The sequence below is a fragment of the Diadema setosum genome, chromosome 15 (genome assembly GCF_964275005.1).
Source record: "Diadema setosum chromosome 15, eeDiaSeto1, whole genome shotgun sequence".
In the NCBI taxonomy this organism is placed as follows: Eukaryota; Metazoa; Echinodermata; class Echinoidea; order Diadematoida; family Diadematidae; genus Diadema; species Diadema setosum.
This window is the reverse complement of record NC_092699.1, coordinates 21,598,880-21,621,120: the sequence shown is the minus strand read 5'-3', so window position 1 is coordinate 21,621,120 and position 22,241 is coordinate 21,598,880. Positions and strand designations below refer to the sequence as shown.

Below are 22,241 nucleotides of genomic sequence, written 5' to 3'. Positions count from 1 at the left end.
ACTCATTATTTATCTAGCGATCCACGTCCCACAAGCTTTGCTTTTTAGTGGATCACTATTTTCCATGACCGAATTTATTTTTCGCACGTCCACGAAGTATATATGTATTATTGTATATATATATATATATATATATATATATATATATAACATATGTTGTTATATACACGTATTCATATTACATGAATCTTTTGCAAATGCTCGAACAATATCATTTCATGACATGTATGCTTTGTACTATGTTTTGATTTCTGTTGATTGGAAATTTGTACTATGTTTCTTGATTTTCGTTGAATGGAAATAAACTAAGATTGAATTGAAAATTGAATTGAACCTTGTAAACTCTTCAATATACTCCCTTATCATACACAATCAAATGCACAGAAACCATCGAGATTTTATCATCAATATCACCATTTTAATTGACATTTTCACTCAATTTTTCAGCATTACAGTTTGACAAACTTTTCTTCACACAGACATGCTCCACAGGGTTAGACTTCAGTACTCTCTGTGTTCCTCATTGTACATGTATGCAATGACATAAACAGGAAATAAAGGAGGTTTCAGGGGAACAGTTTTTTTCCTAACATAGCATTTAATAGTACTGTTTATAATTGGGAGCAGTGATTTAAAAAATGTTCAAGATATCACATTTGATGCATATGTGCAAGTCAGTTGCATCACAGAACATTTTACCATGTACATGTAGAATTTTTTCAATAAAGACTAAAACATAAGGAGATATCACTATTTTTCTCAATAAACCATAACTGTAGACAGTCTAGTCTGGTAACATTATTATTTTAACTATTGTTCACATGTTGTATATTTAACAATACTTAACATTACTTATACTGATTCAATTTTTTACACTGGTTGTTTATCTCTAACCCACATTTTAGAACTATTTTGAAGCACTACAGATGGGTTTTTGTTTCATCTACATACCATTATGGTAAATTATGCCTTTATGTTTATTGCATGTATATCATCAATTCTAAAAGGGGTGGTGATTCACTGGTAAAAGGTATAATGCTGGAAAATGTGTTCCAGTACAGATATCAGGGTTATCACCCATAACTATCTGGGCACTCCAGGACAAATATTTAAAAGTATCAGTTCCCCATCTGTAAACACCATGTACAGTGTACAAGTATTTCACACGAAGACAAATAAGCATGAATTGTCAAAAGCACTGACTTCACCCTATTCTATTTCTGCACATTCATTACTTACATACAGATAACATTCAGTGACCAGTCATTTTACCACACACGCATCATTCTGTAAGCTAAGTCTAGTACGATCAAGGAAATGACTGGTAAGACTTCTGTACAAGCAGAACCTAGTTTTGGCTTGTAAGCAAGATAGCAAAAATTCAAACAGAAGCAGGTTACCTACTTGCCTGATGTGAAAGTTGGTTGAGGTTGAATGCACTTGTCCTTCATAATGAATACTCACTGTGCAGTTTGAATGGTGGCAAATCTTATTTTTGGATCTCTTGGCTTACAAAAGGGCACACTGCCACCCACTATAGACTGCGTTCATTGTGATACATAGCAGCATGGGATGAAATCACATATTCTCTATCATGCCAAATACACTGTACATGTAGATGTCATCAAGTCTTGAGTACAGTATAGCATCACCTGGTATGAGATGCAGTTAAATTTTGAAGGCATTTGTAAAGAATGCACTCATTCTATTAACACCTTCATGTGGATTCAAAGCCAATATGTGACATATCATTCTCTGGTTCCCACATAGCTATGCTTCATATCTGACCTTTGACACATGACATTCATCCAGCATTTTTTACCTGTCTACACTCAGAGAGAGGGCAGCTCTCAAGTCTCTGAGATGGCGAAGTCACACATACATCAACTTTGGTTGCTGAATCATATATCTCGGCAGCAATCTCCTCATACCACAATGATCACTATTATATCTTCTCCTGAACTCTGGAAGGAGCTTGTTCTCCATCTTCTCCTGTGGATGTTGGGCCCATTCAGAGATTGCAGTGACTGCACTATTTCATCCACAGCATCAGTGATTGAGAGTAGCAATAGAAGTAGTGGTGACATACATAATGCAAGACTTTTACACAAAGCCACTCAGAGCCACTCAGTAATTGGATACGTTTCATATCCACATAGTATCCATGCATTATCCACTGTTGATGCCAAGCATCCTGTGTCTGCAAGTGTTCCATGTGTTACATGTGACTCTTTCAGAAACCTTCTACGTTCAGCTGATGTTTGCCATGCCCTTCAGAATGTCACAGTTCATAGTCCCTCCTAATGTTGCAGATCTTTACTGCTGTGCATCATAGCATGTTGTCAGCACTGTCACTCCTTCTCAACATCAGACTCCTCCAGCTTACGTATCTCCTCCTTAAAGTGAAGGATGGCTTCCTTGCTCTGCTTCAGTCGCTCGTTCAGATCCTGGATCTCATGTCGGATCTTCTTCCGTGCTGACTGGAGTGCTGCCACCGTCTTCCCCTCCAACTCCTTGACTGCAAGACAAAGTTTGGAGATGATTCTCTGTCATCACACGGTTATTATGTAAGTAACTCAATATGATGATTTCTAGTCGTGCAGTCACAATAGATTTTAGTCTATAGCTGATTGTGCATTACAGCACTTTATGAAAGTGATGGGATTTTGCATCGGAAAAACACTTCAAATTTATGAATGTAATTTCAGTCATTGCTAGGAGTAACTGTCATTTTGCTCACTTATGAACCACATTACACATATTGGAAATGCATATAATATTATGTGATATTTTGTTGTTTGGCATATTATATCTGGATTAGTATGTGCACATTTTAGACATAATCTTCTTTGGAATGATATGAAATGTCATTTGTTTCTGAGTACATGTATTTCAAATTACGAGGGTAACAAATTAATCTAGCAACTTTGCAGAAATACACATGACAAGATTTCAAGCTGGCATACAAGTAATGGTGACAAATGCACATCATGATTACTTGACTATCATAATATTCTATGACAGCTACATGATGACAATAATACCACACAATGCATTGCTGCAAAACACATATTTAACTTTAAGTTGACTTGTGATGCATTACTGTTTAGTAAAAGTCCCTGCCAGAAACAGAGGCATGAGTCAAAGATCAATTCTTTGTATATCCTTGCATTGGTACAGCACATGAAGAATTACTTGATAATCATCATGGGTTCTATAAACAGGGACCATTTTCAACATCATCAATACGCATTACAATATAAGACTTGAAAGTAACTTACAGTCTGTTTCATGCTTGTATGAGCCCAATGTCAGATTCCTGGTTCCAGTAAGCAACTGCTGCATCATGGCTGTGGGATCTTGAAATATCTGATGGTGGAAAGAAATGTGCATTATATTGTCACCTTCACCACAATCATTATCATCATCACTATCCTAATATCACCCATTCATAAATCATTAAATGACTGCTATGAGGCCCCACTTGTGGTTGATATCATAACCGTAAGTACAATTCTTTATCACAAGGTTATTTGATACCAAATGGATTGTGCTTAGCAACTTTATCTTTGAAAGCAGGGTTTTTTTTTTGCTTTTTTCAAAAGAAATAAAGATTCAATACAAGTCTTAACTTGTAAACTTTACATCTAAAACACTTTGGGCACACTCCCTCCATCACTGGTGCAACATCATCATTTAATCCTCCTCCTCATCAGCAGCAGCATCAGTATCATTATTAATCATCTTCACTGCATTCTTCCTCTTATTCAATCATCATCATCATCTCTCCAAAGTCATCATCTTCTATGATACTACAAGCTTGTGTCAACACCAAATTCATTAACAATTCCGGATACTAATGCATATGTCAATCACTATCACCTTATTTTACCACTCTTACAGCACACACCTCCTGCCCCTTTAGGGTTGCTGACATGCACCCATAAAAATGAAGGAGATTTCAGAGAGCAATCTGGGAGAAACTTGTGTGTTACATACATCTCATTAGGCAAAATAATTCCTACATCAGGGAGACTTTTATTTCTGCCAAGGAGGTTATGTTTTTGCCGGCATTGATTTGTTTGTCTGCCTGTTTGCAAAATAACTAATAAAGTTGTGAGTGGATTTGGATGAAATTTACAGGAAAAGATGATAATGACACAAGGAACAGATGATTAAATTTTGGTAGTGATCCAGATCACCATCTGGATCCAGGAAATTAAAAAACATATATACCTGTAATACTAAAGGATTCTTTATCATTGACAAACTGGGCTAAAATACAATGGAATAAGGTAGACAGGACAGAATTCTTTATCATTGGGGAAATAGGGCTGTTTTCATACATGTATGTGTAAATACAACTAGTTGGATATGAGCTGCTTGGCGGTGGTCTGTGCTCTCAGAGTGTTTTTCCAAGTTTCCAGGAAGCCTAATGGAGAATCAGGGAGACTTGGTACTTGGAGACTTGTCCAGACTAATGGGATATCTAATGTTCCAGTCCATATTATCATCTTTGACAATCATCTAAATAAGCCATCACGACCAAATCATGATTGCAAAAATTCAAGAGGCTTATGTAACTTACCAATTCATCATAATGCTCAGAAAAGAGTGTTTTCTTTCCTAACATCAGGTTGGTCTCAGATTGGAAAAGTTTCAGGAAATGATAGACAGTCACCTGCAATGGACAGGAGCATGATACACCAGTTTGGCCAGGTTGACATAAGAATAAGTAAAGAAATGAAACAAAACTAATGCTGCAAGGACATAGTCTTGCTATTTCTGTGTGTCTTGACTAGGCATTAAATGATGTTTCTATCACTCATTTTCAAGAATCTAAACCACTCAGAATATCTACCCATTAAACAATGATATTACATAGGCTGCAGTGTTATTGTTGCATCTGTCATTATCATAAAGTGACTGTTTTAATAGAATTAACACTAAAGGTCTCTATGTACATCAACAAACATATGGAGACAAGATATCATGCCCACAGCATGCCAGTAATGATCTATAATGAGTTCAACATCATAATATGGATGTGAGCTATCAGGCTGCTCATCATTACCTGCATCAGTGCAAGAAAAAGACATACATAAGAGGAAGTATCATGATGAAATATGTTATTTGTAACAACACACTCAACCAAACTCTGACATGGAAATCACACAACTATGAGTTGCTAATCCCTGTGACATCCAGGATTGTGCAATGAAAATAACAATGAAAATTGCTTACTGGTCTTTCATTGGGATCCACAAAGAAAATCTTGATGGTGATCTCAAATTCTCCCCAGCCTGTCTCTGTGACTTCATAGGGAGGTTTGCTTACCACTGAAATAACAATACAGACATATTTAAGTAGTGGTAATACTAGTACACAGAAATTTAAGAAATGGACACATTTTGTCCTACTGCAATTCAAGGTATCAAACTGAAGAATGGTTGAATGACTAAATAAACAAAGTCAGCATGTTAGCAAGCTTTATTGCATTTAAAAATGTACAGTCACTCAAAGAGTGCAGTGACATGTACCAATAAATTGTTAGATAAATCTATTAATCACAAGACAGATATGGCTGCTTAAAACATGACTGATAGTTAAAGACAGGCAAGTTTAACAAATCTTGTATAACTATAAACACAGACACACATGTCATACTTTATACATACACACAAAAAATAAGATTGTAATTATATATATATATATATATATATATACACACACCTGTACATTGTACATATAAAAACATGTATGTGTACATACTACAAAGTCCCTGCATCCTTACATAATCCTTTGAGTTATCATCTTACCTCTCAGAGGGTTGGCATAGCTTTCATGAAGTTTGAACTGGATTTTCTTTACATATGTTGACAGGTCCTGAAAAACAAAACAAAATAACAAAAATAGAATTACAGTTATGACTCAAGCTCTAGACATTAAAAAAACATCTACAGTGGTCTATGATGCAAAGATTCTACTCCCGTTGTACTGGAAACTGCGCACTGATAACTGAAAGACATCGATAGGCCCCTACTCCAAAGTTGCCAGAGGCAGAGACTATAATTAGTGTGCACAGACACAAATTCATTGATAGTCCACCTTTTATTCATGCTTCATAAAACAGCAACACCAACAAAGAGTAATTTCCTCAAAGTTTTTCTGTAAATGACAAACAACAAAACTTTACCATATTTTGTGTGCTGCTACACGTTTTTTCCTGTTTGCAAATAATGCTTGATTTTGTGTTTCCCAATAATAGTGAAAATTTACTAATGTAAAAGATATTAGCTACTTCACTTCGTCATTATGAGCATGGTGACATTTAACATAGACCAGCCAAAATCCACCCTGAAAAATACTCATTGTGGTATACCTCAGGTGATTAGCAAAAGTATGGAAAACCCTGATTTTCCCCCTCCCAAGAATATACAAATGTATCGGTAAATGATTCAAAAGTGGAATACCATGCCGAAAATATCATACCTCATTTCTGAAGGGCTTGACATAGATAGTCCACTGGTGGGTATGTCCATCTTCCTCCCTCTTCTTGCCAAAGTAGCGTGACACATTGCCGTATACTATGGGCTTGATGATTGTAATACCCTACATGCAAAATCACAACGTACAGGTACACAAAGTGAAGAGATCATGTGTCTACCAATCGATAATGAATTAATGTTCAAATGTTGATTCAGTTTCCCTCATAAACCACTCAAGATTTTATTCAAAATATGAATATTATTTATTAGTGGAAAATTGAGCAAAGAAAATGTGATTTCATTGGGATTCGAACCCGAGACCTCCGGATTGCTAGCCCGCCGATGGAATCCCATTTTCTTTGCTCAATTTTCCACTAATAAATGATATTCATTCCTAGTCAATTTTTCTGTTTGCATTTGTTAAAATAAGAATAGGTACTGTACTTAGTCTTTACAAAAGACCTCAAATGTTACACTAATTAGGCCTAAACATAATTATGCAATCTATCACAAATGAGATTTTCAAGATTTGTGGAATCTGGATCTAATTTATGCATTTTAATGAATGACACTATAAACCAAGAAATCATACACCTGCGCATGCGCATGCATAACAGATCCTTTACAGTAGCCAAACTAAATTTCACCCCTTACGAGTTATAATTTTTGCAGAAAATTGGCGTAAATATAATTAGGTAATTTATATCAATCTCTCTAAATTTGATTAGCATCTAGCTAGGCTAGCCTGCCTAGAAGAGGTCTATCTAAATAAATTCAAATTTAAAAACGATATTTTTTTGTTTTTCCATAATCTTTTATTGATTCCATATTCAATACAATTTCATAATAAATCGAATCGCATGTATTACAGAATTCACGATTCAACAAAACACAATTACAATGAAATCAAGCCAAGCTGTACTTTCAGCAGAAACAATGCATTCGTAAAGAATATACAATGCACCCAAAAAAAAAAAAACCAAAACAAAACATGCACTGCTTTCTTACTTTCATTAAAATCAAATGGAGCTGTCCTTTTAGCATGACAGTGCATTCATAAAAAAAAGAATATCTATATTAAATGGAGCTGTACTTTCAGCATAACAGTGCTTCATAAGAAAAAAAAAAGAATATTTAACACATCAATATGCACCCAAATAAAATTGATATACAACCAAATGGAATCGATATTCCCTTTAATCACCCCCTTCCCCTCCCCCTCCCCCCTCCCTCTCCCAACTACCCTTCCCCTCCCTTCCCCCTTCCCCGTGGACATCTGGCTCCGGGTCCTTCCATACTTATTTTCAAATTTTCCCATTCACTAAAATGAATGGTTAAAGTTCCCCTCATTGATGCTAATTTCTTTTCCTCAAATCTATCCTCTGAAATATTATTTTTTTATTTCATTATATGTAGGCGACTTTCCATATTCTCTACTTTTAAAAATAAAATATTTAACCAAAATTAAAATATGATTTAACAACTGATGTTTTCCCCTATTATCCTCCTTCCACCCAAACAGAATTTCTTCCCAAATACAACTTTTTAAATCAACATCCTCTATCATTTCTTCACATGATTTCCAGATTAATTTCACATGCTCACAAGTGTAAAATAAATGTTTGTATGTTTCTTCTTCTTTTTCACAAAAAGAGCATAAGTTACTTGCAGTAAAACCAAACCTGAAAAGATGGTGATTTGTATAAACAATACCATGCATCAGTTTAAACTGAAACTCTCTTAATCGGCTATTTAATGTACATGTCTTGGCCTTAAAAATATATTTTGTATCTCCTTAACAGAAAACCCATAATTTTGATTAATTCTATCAAAAATCGATACTGCACTTTCTTTTTCCTTAAGAAATTGCAAATACATTTGTTTGGATCTTAAATTGCCAATATCAATTGTTTTCCCTCCTATAATAAAATCAGTTTCCAAAATATCTTTTTCTTTTTCTTTCATATTTCTCCTCCAACCCATCTGTATATTTTCATAAATACATCTTAACAAAAAAATATCTTTAAATCCTAAACCTAAATCTCTAAAATATCTCACATTTCAATTCACCATAATGTTTTAAGCTATAAACTCCCCAATTCTATGCATATTTTCATCATATAAGATATATGCAATTTCTATTTAATCGTATAGACCTATATTTATTATTAAATATTATAACATTACCACTAGATCTATACAAACCATTACTGACATTAAATTTACTTCTCATTTTTTCGTATTTACCCACAATTCTAATAAATCCCTATAAAATAATGGAGCTTTCACTTTCAACAGCGCTGGTAAACAATCACACAAAAATATAAATTCTCCTCCTATCAATCATGTCTCTCGTAACAAAATTAAAATATAGCTTCCATTTCATATTTTGCTGTCGATAGTCGATACTCTCCCCATCGCTACTTACCTTTATTCTTCCTCCAGAGTCTGGTCCATACTCTGTAGGGATTTTAGATTTTGGTGTCGCCATCCCTGTAGACATTCTATGTAAATTTACAAAAGAGCGTGTTGTAAAAGTTTATCGGAACAGAACCTTATCGATCACATCACAGATCTAAGTAGATGGGACTACTATGGCTAGCGTCTACTCCCGATTAGGGAAGCGCGTCAACTCAGGCGTGTCGCTGTCAATAGTTCAGTGCATGAAATATCCACTAGATTCTAGTACAAGACAGCTGATTAATGGGTCTACAAACATGCAACGATTTTCAAAATAGTAAGAGAGTAGGGCCCTATTAGGATCCGATAAGAAAACACCGAAAATTACGTGTGTCGACCATCAGTTTTGTAGCACGCGCAAACGTACAGGTGAGTCGAGTGTAATTTTTCTAATGTCGCGACCTAATTATGTACATACCATTCCACGTGATAACTGAAAGAGAAAACGGAACGCGGTGCTTGACGAGATCAGAACTTTATGAGGGATAAAACTCATTGGGGGGGGGGGGGGGGGGAGCTTACAAACCTACGCTCTTTGTTGGGGGAAAGCACAAGTTCTAAGATATTATAAACAAAACACCAGAACATGTATGAAAACTCAAAGCTAAATGGAGAAAAGGGCTGCCAAAGGCTTGTGCGTAAAGATTGCACGCTAGCACATGAGCAGGAGTGTGCTTAGATTATTATAATGATGTTCTCTCCAGGGCCGGCGGAACCGAGGAGGGGGGGGGGGGGGGGGAGGGAGGGATTTTTGCACCCGTACAAAGGAATACATGGGGTGTCACCCATTTGAGCCCCACTTTTTTTTTCTTTTTTTTTTACCCCGGAAGTGGCACTAGAAAAAAAAAAAAAAGAAAGAATGAAACCTCTAAGCGCGGTAAGGCCACCCTTTAGCTGAAAAACCCGAAAGTGGAACTGAAGGCCTATATAGGAAGTTGTTGTTTTGTTTTGCTTGTTAGCTCATGAAACCCGGAAGTGCCCCCCCCCCCAACACCACTTTTGAAAACGTGGCGCCTGCCATATGCTCTCACACAGGATTCTGTCCTCCTAAATCTCACCCTTCGATAACGTGACAGTCCGAAAAAGGTGCAAAAGGAAGGGGAAAAAAAACAGAGAGGAAAAGTAATATCTGCATTTTACCATCAACCACAAGTGGAATATTTTTGCAGTTTCAGACATATGTATTCAGAGATCTGGTGCACCACTTTAAGGGATCCCCTCCCACATTGGGAGATTTTTCCATTTTCAGACTTGAAATTCAGAGATCTGATTCACCCATTTGATGAATTATTAGATTTTTGTTTTCTGTCAACAACAACAGCAATTCAGCGATCCAGTGCATAATTCTGGCGGTAGTTGTCCAATTTTCCATAAAGAAAGTTCGAGTTTGTCCTCATCTCAGGAATTGCTTGGGGGACAAATGATTTGTCTGCCCCCAACATTTCCGTAGGGGCGGGGCAAATGCCCCTTTGCCCCCTCCCCCCCCCCCCCCCCGACGCCCCATATCATATGATGAGTCATCATCGTTTCAGGAATGATTCAGGAAATGGAGGGGGTTCAATTATGGCGGTATAGTTTTTGTTATTGTTTGTTTGTTTTCGTACATAATTTGCAGATGGTCCCGAGTTGCTCGCTTCATAGCATGTTTACATGTAAGCCTATGCTATTTGACGTTGTCAACGTCTGGACCATACCTTATGTCGATAATTATTACTTTCTTCGCGCGAGCGAGCGAAGCGAGCGAGCGCTTGAGAAAATTATGTATACATTATCCTACAAGATAGAATACTGTTCAGCTCTGTTAACTGTCTGAAGGCGGGCGTACGAACGTCATGCAATATGCCAAAATTGATACAATCACATTTCTGCTTCCTCCATCTTTTCTCAAATTTCAGGGGGGATGATTGTACAGGCCATAATTATATCCCCCCTATGAATGCATGAATGCCTGCTTGGCAATTTTGGCTTCATGTTTAGGCACATATTAATAGTTGACACATTAGAGAAAGTCCTTTTTTCATCAAAACACGTATACTGTGTTGAGAATGGATCTCTCTTATAAAATCCGGAGGGATATGGACAAATATTGATTTTTCTTAAAATTAGAATGATTTTTCCAACCCAACCCCATCTTCGAAGCTGTACTTTACGTATATTACTATAGGCACTTCCGGGTTCAGGCTAGTGGTATTCTGAACACCGTTTTGTCTCTGTTGTAACTTGTGTTGTAACTTGTGTTGTAAGTCTGTCAGAATACCACCCGACCTCTTTGCTAAAGGCGGCGGGTCGTTCAAATGGCCCCGTTTCTATGGTACCCGACAGCGACCATTTGACCGCGACGCATGACCCGACGTGGATGCGTCAACAACAACTGCTTTATTGAAGACAGAAAAACGGGTAAGAATTATGTTATTCATACAGGTATTTTAGTTATAGCCATACTCAAATCAAATTGTTACGCCATGGCTTTTGCACGATGAAAGTATGTTTTCAATAACGCAGATCATCACACGTGAGGTAACTTTGCGACATGGATGTCTATATGTGGGACTGTACGCAGAACACGAGTTCAATTGTATTTGTACACCAGTCCATTTTCATGATTTTAAATACAGGTGTAACGTTAGACGACGGTGTTTCGGTGGTGGTAGACCGATAAATCTGCCTGAAGTTCGATAACCTTTTGTTCGCTGTGGGCATGTTTGGTAGACTGTAGGTAGGAAGTCTGTGTCGGCCCCTCACCACACGATAAAAACAACAGTGCCATTGACTTTGTTGCATTGGGACTTTAAACTGTTGGGCCTAACGTAGGACCCAGCATGAATTTATTAAAGATCTCACGTGGCACGTACTCGCTTGGTGCATTGCCGCTGTGGACACACAATGTATTTTGGATTGTACGCTTCGCACAGTGGACGCGAGATGGCGCTGTTGTTTGTTCGGCGTTTTCACGAAAGTTAACTTCCGGTTATCGACCGACCATTGTGCATTGATACGCCTCTTTTCTGGCGGCAAATTTGACATGATCACGAGGTGACCATGAGAGATAATGAAAAAATATGAAAAATTAAAGTGCTCTCTCTGTCCGAGTTCATACAGGTCATATTTATTGATGATGATTGAGAAATCAGTCCTCTTCCCCACACTATAACTACATGGTCACACTCACAGAACTTTACTTTTTCATATTTATTTTCACACCAAATTTGCCTTTTTTTCAACTTCACCCACACACACAAATCAGTTTTTTTCAAAGTGGTTTTGTGCTATACGTACTATTTGATATCTAAGCTTCAATTTTTAGATTTATGTTGACAAGTCTATCTCGACCATTTTTTTGTTATTTTACTTTGAAGGCAGCATGTCTGCCGGTGCTAGCAGCAGCATTAACACTAACCGCACCAGCGACCCCAACACGTACCACAGCGCCCCGCGCTCCGCGCCGAGGCTACAGCGATGCCAAAACGTACTGACCGTACTAGTTACAGCGCCCCGCGCCGGGGTTATGTTAACACTGGCTTAGATATGCACATGTGGCTTATCTGTCCAAATTATGCAGAATATATGGGAATAGGCTTGGAAAAGATAAGAAATATCACACGATTTGGATATTAAGAGGTCTTTAAAGAAATTAGGAGTAGTGCCACCACAGAAGTGTACAAAATACAGACTTGCAATTTCTAGGATGGAACTTAAAGGCATATATACTTTCATTTGCTTTTCATTTCTTTATGTACCTGGTATTCGTTTGTTTATTCATCAATCGATTAAAAATCAATCTATTCATTTATTAAGTTAATTTTATTTGTACTTTGTTTTGTTACAATCTTTTCATGTTATTTTTTTTTTGTTTTTATGGACAAATCAATTTTCATCATACAACAAATGCATATTATTGTTTATGTCAAAATGGATGTTGGATACACTCTTGCAGTACAGTACTCTTGCCAATTGTGTAAATTCATTAGAATATACATGTACCTTATCTCAGTGCTAGTACATCAGGTGTATTTACACAGGTTTGTTTTGTTTGTTATGGTCATTCACAGATGTCTGAGGTGCGAATATTATACAGTCAACTCTTCCTAAGTCTAAGTCTTCAGTAAGTCAAATAATAGCTTCAAACGCCTACATGTGGGCCCCATTCTTTCATTTGTATTTTTTTTTTTTTTTACCCCTAATTGCTCATAAGTCAAATTTTCTCTGGGTTGAAGCTTTTTCTTCAGTCCAAACAGATTTGACATAGGCAGAGTTGACTGAATGTTGTTGATGATGCTGTTTGTTTTTTGCATAATTTGGGTGTCATTTTAGATAGATCCTCTATTCTAGGGAAGTTACCCTGGCTTTTATAATTTACTTTTCACCTTGTTTACTTTCTCAGAATCCATCTTCATCTACAATACATGTAAAGGTAAACAGGCACACTAAGTAGAATAAAAAGACATGAGTCTTGCATCTATTAGCTCATGATTCTCATTAATGTAATTTTAGCGGGCCCAAAAAGCAATTTTTATCAAGTTATTTTTTGCCATTACATATAAAGTAGCAGATGGGACCGCCACGAATGCCATTCGTGGTGCTTTACGTACCCCGATGGAAGCGGCATGGTTCTTCTTCGTGTCTTGATGGAAATTGAATTTCGCTGCTTTTAATGCAAGTTTTGACACATTTAAAGTCACTTTCGTATCATCCTTTTCCCCAAATTTTCATATAAAATAGTAAAATACATTCCATAGGGTCAGAATTATCGATCAGACTGTTGATTAAAATGATGGGTCAGTAGATTTGAAGAAACTGTTGTTTTGATGTCGAAAATGTGGCACTTAACAGAAAAATGTCATGCTACTTTGACTGAACATAGCAGAAAATCTAGTGAGATAGACTTGTTTGACCAAATGGCCGATTTGAGGAGCAAAATTGTTAATTTTCATAATATGTAAATAACTAAGACAAAAAAAACTGGTTTGAATTAAAAACAGTAATTTTAAAAAGTACTACGTTTTTTTCTCAGGAAAACTGACAAAATGAGGCATTTTTAATGATATTTTTTCGTCATCAAAATAAGAAAAAATAGATACAAATTGGCATTGCCAGGTTGGGTAGGAATAGATGAAAAATGTGATTCTAGATTCAGATCATGACTGTTGGCGGCCAATCAATGACGAGAGAACGAATACACCGGAAGCGGAAAGACATAATCTTAGGTAAAAATGCGTCGAGCGAAGATTTTAATGGACGTGCGCGTGTTGTGCCACCCAAGCGAGTACCTGTTCGTGCGTTACATTGAGCATGGCTTCTCGGTCGCGCAACACAGACCTAGATCCCTCATTTGCTGCACTCAGGACCCTCTGCCTAATGCATATGGTGCACAAGCAGACTCCCGAAACATATAAACATCAAAAATAATTATTTCATATGTACTTTTCTATAAATAAACATATAATTTACAATTAATTCTAGTTTTACATATATGTAATAAGCAAACATCTGGTTGTGCAGTGTGCAAACTAAAGCAAACAAAACTAAAAAAAATAATTACCGGCATAACTCTATCAGACTTACATTTAAGTCCTTTGGAAAACCTTCATCATACCCCTGAACAACAAGTGCATTGAAATAATGTTTTGTCACCATGCAATTACTGTATTCAATGCTGTTTATTTCAGAAAATTTGAAATACTGGTCATGGTAGACTAGTCTTTGACCAAAAGAATGATCTGTATCTTGTCGTAGGGGATATGTTCCCTGGAGCCTAGATCTATGTCTGGCTTCACAGAATCTACAACCTATAGGCCTACGGAGGAGAGCTGTAAATGTCAAAAAATTATTTTTAAAAAACTCCTCCAGACAGATGGATTTTTCTGTCTACGGTTGTCTCTGCTGCTTGCTATGCTAGCCATCATCAACTTTTGGGATCCTGGGATGCAGTCATGCGGGAAATAAACACCAAACAAAGCATGTTCTAAGCTATAAACTGCGACCAGCCCAAACGCTTCGCGTACTGTATAAATGTGTGAAGGTGCGCCCCAGGGTTAGTTCTAAGCCCCCAATGTAAGGCCCCAGTTAGGGCAGTGGTTAGGACAGTGGTAAGGACATACTCGGTGTCAAAGAGAGCCCTATATAGAAACATAATTCAGTAGGTAAATTATTTGGCATTTCTGGATTTACGGGTCATGCTCGATTATGAAGTTAAAATCATGATTTAATACTTTAGTCCACAAAGTAGTATTAACACATACATCAGATTCTTCGTAGACAAAAAGATCGTCTGTCCGGAGGAGTCTTTTATTATTATTATTTTTTTGACGTTACCACTCTCCTCCGATCTTTCGGTCAAATTCTTAGTGGTTACATGATAAGTCCCTACATGTAGGAGTGACAAAGCAAAAAACAACAACCCAAAACTGTATGGTGAATAAGGTTACTACGCATTAGAGAACCAGAACTCCCAAACCTTGCCTTGTATCAGTACAGAGTATCAGATGCACACTCAATAGTATGATACAGTTGTTACATTGCTGTGATTTCACAGACACATGATACTAAGCATGCTTGCTTTGATCCTGTGAATTGTGTGGGGTTTTTATGCCTCCGCCACGAAGTGGTGCCGGAGGCATTATGTTTTCGGGTTGTCCGTCCGTCCGTCCATCCGTTACTCAATTACTCAATGCCTAAATGTATGAATGGGTCAAAGTCAAGTTAAAGTCCTTAAATCCCTAGATACATGCTCTCCTATTCATCCAATTAAACCTACTTCAAGGAAGGTGAACATTCAACACATTTGTGACAAACTTGTCATTCCAATATTTTGCCAATTTTGTGAAAATGTAATCACACAGTGTCCACATGTACTATCTAGACCTATGAGGAAAATCATGCATTATGGCGGAGGCATACCAGTCGCCAAAGCGACATTTCTAGTTTAATCTTTTAGAGTGGGGGCATGAAATAATTTTTCTTGTGTTTCCATTTATATTTGTGTGATTAAAAGTTCAAACTTTGAAGATTTTACACCAGAAAAAGAAAAAAAAAATACTGTAAGTGGCTTCGATCGAGTATAGGCAAGGATAAATATTTTTCGTTATAAACTTTTATTTGTTTGCATGTTCAGGAGTGTGGAAATGCTGATGATTTTGAGTCATAGGTGAAAGGAAAAGTCATATTTATATTTTGCTCTCACATCAAGTTAGTAGTCAAATTTTCTCAACTCTTCGTGCACAAGAATTTATAGGGGAAAAAAGGGGAAGGGAAGATGTCACAATCAACAATAGTCATGTGAAAGTGGAGGAATGGGGTTTAGATGCTAAAATTAGCAATCTTTAATTTGATGTACAAGTAGGAATTAATATTAATTGTTGAAAAGTAGTTACATTATACAAATAGTTTATACCTGTAATTTTAATTGCTATGTGTATGACAATTGGTATTTTGTGTGTCTTTCTTCATCAGGAGACATCAGACATGAAAGGTCAAAACATTCTCTCTTCAGAAGAGAAGGATCGCGACAGAACCAAACTGGGAGCTGTTCAGAGTAAGACCACTGAAGGCAAAAAGCTCAAGCGGGAGATGATCTTAAATCGAATGTCGACTGGTAAAAAGCGCCCAAGGAGTGTACCAAGAATCATGAAGAGTACCACAAAATCCTTTGATACAAACTTGGCAAAGAAACTGGTTTTTGAAGAGAGTGACAAGGACTGCAGTGTCAACACTACGGATGGAGATACTGAAGCAGCTTCCCCCAAAACAAAGAAAAAGAGAGATATGAAGTTCAGCACACCTCATAATGACAAATTTTCTCCTGCAAAAACTACAACTTCTACAACAACCTGGCAAGTGTCACAGAAATCGGCACCCTCAAGCAAGGCAGAAAAAGACCCAAGATATACTGAGGTGGAGGAGGAAGAGGAGGAGGAAGATGACGAAATAGACTTTCCTCTGAAAAATAAGAAGTCTCATACAAGCACAGAGGAAAAGACAATGGAATTACTGACTATAGAAACACAGAGTGTTGGTGCAAAGTCTCATGACAGGCATACCACAAGTGACCTGAAGCAGTTCACCAAGAAAACAGAAGCCAGCTACAAGAGAAAAGCAAGTGATCAACTGAAGGGAAAGAAAAGCAGGAAACTGAATGAAGAAAGAACAGGGAAGAGGAAACACAGAAGAAAGAAGAGGAAGCGTCTTAATAGTGCATCTTTTAAGCCATCAGCAAAGAAAAGCAAGAAGGGTAAGACAGTCTTTGAACGTGATAACCCAGAGTTAATTTAGATCATAAACATAAATTTGCTTAATGTAAAAGTGGAAATTTTTGTGGTGTAGAAATGTTTGCACATTTCGTGCAACCAGTAACTAGCATGAAAATAAAAGCACACAAATAATTTTGCATGTTATACACATTTATGTTCCAGTAGTTAATGTCTTGATTCCACGGAATTAAAAACATGCGGAATTCATCTTACCCGGCAGAGTGTGAAAAATTATTCGTGCAAAAATATCCACTTTTACAGTAGTATAGAGTGGACAATACGAAGAAGGGTCAAAAGAGGCCTTTCATCAAAATCATGATATAGACTGTCCATTATAGTTGAAAACATTTTCTCCTTTTCTGTTGTTTGAAATGTCATGGCTCATTAGGTGCCTAACATCAGTTTTCTTTTTGTATGGCAGGAAAACTTTATCTCAAACCCAAAGAAAGTGAAAATATTTTTGTGGACTATGGATTTATTTAATACAGGGCTGGATGGGATAGCAGTACGATGTGGAAACCTCCCTGCTGGAGCAAGCAAGACTATGTTAAAGATGTTCTTTGGTGAGGTGGATGTCTTCCCTAAGGATGTTATCATCAAGACCAAGCGAAAGGTTGTTCCTGGGCAGAAGAAGCAGTGTCTTCTGTAGGTGTAAATATGATCTGAACATTTTTCCATACATCACACCTCATAGACTTTGTAAAGAAAGTTGTACGGTGAACAGCCAAATGCTGTGTTGTGAGTTGATTCATGCATCTATTGTTTAGCAATTTCAAGGCACTTAATCTCATTTGTATCAATGAATTGATGCCCAGAAACCTACTGTAACAAGAGAGCGATCTCCCTGAACATCATTACATACTTACGGCAATTCCTATCAATTGCATAATTTGACCTCCCACTATAAGGAAACTAGGCTGAATCAGCACTTTATAGAATTCATTTGACATGAATTGATATAGGGATTTCTGTTATTGTAACGTCATCAAGTCCCGCTAATTTACTTTGTTATACATGTATTTAGATCCTCATATTGTGTACGCTTGATATGCACCCATATTCAGTGTATAGATATTTGGTATAATAGGGCTACATCTGTAGTGTGATGCAATGTTGATGAACAGCAAAACAGAAAATGTAAAACTTGGAAGGGGTATTCTTGCAACAAAAACAATAACAAACTCTGTTATTCGACTTTCATCTTCATATGCTGTAAATTTCACAATAATCATGTTGCAAACAGGACCTGCCTTTCGTTATGTATTTTGATGAATCTTCACACATCTACACATTATTTTTATGACGTCTCAATCACACCATACAACATAAAGCTGTAGGCCTGAAGTAATTGTAATTACTGTATAGCAAAAACATGCAAACAAAATCATGTACTGCTCTCTGAAGACAGACCTGTGAGTTCAATGATTTCTCAGAAGTGCAGAGCAGTGTCCGCAATTGCTTATGAATGACAAATATTGATGTATACAAAGTATACTGGGTACGAAAGAAAAGCATAAATGATAGTGGTGAAAAGTCACCGGTCACCACAGGGTCAAATATCACTGATCTTAACCACTGACCATGGATTGACATTTTACCTCTCTTTGCACCACGGCATTATATGCCAATTAAGTTTTATCCATAAATGCCAAATAACATTATTCTTGGACCCAGCATTCATATTTGTTTGTCACATTACAGGGGAGAAGTCACACATAAATTATGACAAGTCAGTTAGCTGTCATCAGCCTACCCTTACCCAAATTGGCGTGGAAAAGTTGTTAGTGCCCTCCTTATTTTTGCATATGTACTAGTATAATTTTGGAAGGGTTGATATTTCAAATCACTGTCGGGTATTTTACTATATACACAAATGTTAGAATATACCATTAATTTGATATCTTATTGTGTGTCATGAATAAAGTATAGCGGGTAGAAACTGAATACATGATGAATTTAACCTTGGATGATTAGACTTCAACAGAAAGTGAGAAACTATCTCTGTAATTTCGAAATTTGTCAAATTAATACATTATGGTTTGACTAATGTGCAGGTACTCAACAATCATCTGTGGTACAGCGGATGAAGCTGACAAGCTGTGTGCACTGAATGGAATCTCTATGCCATCTCCTGCTGGCCGTCAAGAACAGAAACTGCTAATTCACAAGATGGATAATGCTTGCAGCACAGGTGGTTCCTCTAAAATCACAAAGAAAATATAAATAATCATCTTACGGTTTACCATCAACAAAGTGAAAGATTGATCCTCTCATTGACTATCAATGTTCTGCATCGCACATAGCCAGTAACTCATTGCACTTAAAGTAACAATTATTGTGGTAAACATGTTACGCTTTTCAGTTTGTGGGCATGAATTTTTCCCAAAAATCATAAGAGCAATTTGATCCTAAGCACTGAGCATTCAAAGCAAATGAAATTACTTGAATTACCAGAATTTCTCACTGATGTACACTAACTGAAATTTGCAAGTGATATGTGTATTATAAACCAACAGATTTATTGTGAAAGTTTTCATGGTGCACTATTAGAGGTTGATACAATCATACCTCAAGTCTTTCCCATGCCTGATCTTAACAATGAATAGACTTTTTTGTTTTTATAACTTTCACCAATCTTCAAAAATAAAAAAGAGAGGACCAAACTAAGTACCGCAGATAATGAAATACTGAGATGTTGTGGTCACATAAAGAGAAGAAGGAAATAGTGTATAATTTTGTTCAAAGTTGGCCATCAGGGATTGATAGAATATCAATATCTGTGATTAGAACAAATGGGAAGAAAATACATTTAATTTGCATTGCTGTTAAGGTTATACACGTAGTTAACAGCATTCAAGTGAAAGATTAAGTCATATGATTAACAATAATCAGTCAGTTCCCATGCAGTGTCTTTTGCTGATCATATTAGTAATACACTAGTAGAAACATGCATTTTATACCCCATCTAGGAGGAGGTGCATTTCAATGTCTTTTGTCAATGATATTAGTAGTTTAGTGGCAATTGATCAAAACAAAGTCGCACCCCTTGAGTTTATGTGGGGACTCAAAACAGGTGAAACAGGTCAACGCGGTCAATCTTGAGTTTTTCATATTTTCTGAAAGAGCTATCTTTCTTCTACAGTATTCTTATAACACAAATGGGAAAGTGTGTTTACAGCAGTTTTTCTAGAACCCTTTTTTGGAGGAGAGTAGAGTGATCAGGTATGTCCTAAGGCCCCATTTCATTTCGTGAAATCCTTTGTACACTCTTCACTTTCAAGTCTAATAACTTTTGAAAGGATAATGATTCTGCTTTGAAAGTTGGCATTATTCATGGGCAGAATGTGTTAATAGAACATGCTCAATATCAGCTTTATCTGATAATCCCTTCATTGTTGTTGGTCCTGTGATTGTCATCCTGTGTTTTGTCCCTTTCATCGCAGAGCTAGCGCGGCTTGGTGAACGATTAAGCGCTTGAATACACTCTGTACACTCAGCATGTTCAGCGCCTCTTTTCTCGGTTCACACTTTTCCAGAATGTGTACTTTCTTTCCAGTATTTAGGTAGGTTAGGGGAGTCCATTTGAATTGAGTTATGTATCATTTGAAAGCGTAGAGTGTACTCTTTCAGAATCTGCCCTTACCTAAAATTCCATGTCTGGCGACTTTTTTGTTGGTTTTGTGATGCAGGGTCACTTATCATCAACAGAGTGGACAAACTTGTGCCTATCAACTTTTGGGTGCACATGCTCAAGGTCAAAGGACAAGGTCAAATTCTTAAAATTTGTTTATTTCCCCCATATCTCTGCAGTGCCTGAAGGTATTTCACAAAAGTCTTTGTACATGTATTACCAGGTAAAGACTCTCTTGGGAAAGTGTTGGGCCATGGGATCAGAGGTCAAAGGCCAAGTGAAAATGCTAAAATTTCATATTTTTCCCCATATCTTGGAAATGGCTCAAGGTATCTTCATGAAACTTAGTACATATGCATATACTGCCTGAAAATTATTTTCATTTTGGAGTCATTGGTCAAAGGTCAGGTTCAAAATGCTAAAATTTAATTATTAAATGTTGAAAGTACAATTTTTCTCCATACCTTGGAGATAACTCAATGCATAAACTTACTCAAGCTAGGTACATGTATACACGTACAATATATATACAGTATTAATTACTGCACAATTCAATCTCTAAGAAAATGTTTTCGGCCAAGGGGTCAAAGGTCGAGTGAAGATGTTAAAATGTCACAGTTTTCCCCGTATTTTGGAAATAGCTCAAAGTATTGTCATGAAAATGGATGTTACCAGTTTAAGTGAATGTTTGAAGAATTGTTGGTCTGAGGGTCAAAAGGCAATGGTCAAAGGTGGAGTGAAAATGCTCAAATTACTGAATATTTGGTCTCTGAAACAATTTAGTCATCCATGCAAATAAAGCATAGTTCAAGGAAAGTAAACACTCAGCTCCTTTGAGACAGATATTGACATTTTTTAGCTAACTATGTGAAACTGTTGTCACATCGGCTTACCCAGACTAGCCTTTTGCAAAGGCAGCTGGCAATGGACTTGCACGCACACAGCTATCGGATCGAAGCGCTCCTGGGCTGTGTGTGCGAGTCCACCGTCTCTGTGTACGTGTCCTCAAATTATAGTGAGCTGCCTTTGCAAAACTCTAGCTCAAGACGTACTCCAGACCAATAGAGGAGGCATATCTGTTGTCATAGACATTTCTCATTTTTTAAAAAACCTTGAAAATCTAGCAATATATGAGACTAAGAATCAGAGAGGGAATAAATAGTATCTCATTAGAACGGCAATACAAACAGATTGATTTCTTCAGTGGACTTCAGGGGATTTTTGTGTCTTCTGCTATGGGATTTGTGTGTCTGCAGCTTTAAGATTTGTGTGTTTGCTGCGATGGGATTGTTGTGTCTACTGCGATGGGATTTGTGTGTCTGTTGCTGTGGAATTTGTACTTCATAGATCAAGAAGGAGTAGGAGAAATGTGCCCTGTTGAGATTTTCATGTCAGGTTGTGTATACAGTGCACTCC

The 22,241-nt window shown here is 36.9% G+C and overlaps 2 protein-coding genes across 2 annotated transcripts; one reads left to right on the top strand and one right to left on the bottom strand.

Moving 5' to 3' along the window:
- Nucleotides 1-396: 396 nt before the first annotated feature.
- On the bottom strand, nt 397-9,234 carry LOC140239337 (YEATS domain-containing protein 4-like). Its single transcript, XM_072319217.1, has 7 exons — nt 8,917-9,234; nt 6,493-6,612; nt 5,820-5,886; nt 5,245-5,339; nt 4,589-4,681; nt 3,282-3,369; nt 397-2,518 (listed from the first exon to the last, which is right to left on the bottom strand). Exons 1-7 carry the CDS (start codon nt 8,989-8,991, stop codon nt 2,352-2,354), a joined length of 705 nt encoding a protein of 234 aa, XP_072175318.1. The 5' UTR covers nt 8,992-9,234; the 3' UTR covers nt 397-2,351.
- A 2,034-nt stretch (nt 9,235-11,268) lies between these two features.
- On the top strand, nt 11,269-22,000 carry LOC140238879 (uncharacterized). The gene is made up of 4 exons (XM_072318776.1): nt 11,269-11,345; nt 16,398-17,175; nt 17,683-17,839; nt 19,249-22,000. The coding sequence occupies exons 2-4, from the start codon at nt 16,410-16,412 to the stop codon at nt 19,415-19,417; spliced, it is 1,092 nt and encodes a 363-aa protein (XP_072174877.1). The 5' UTR covers nt 11,269-11,345; nt 16,398-16,409; the 3' UTR covers nt 19,418-22,000.
- The last annotated feature ends 241 nt before the right edge of the window (nt 22,001-22,241 follow it).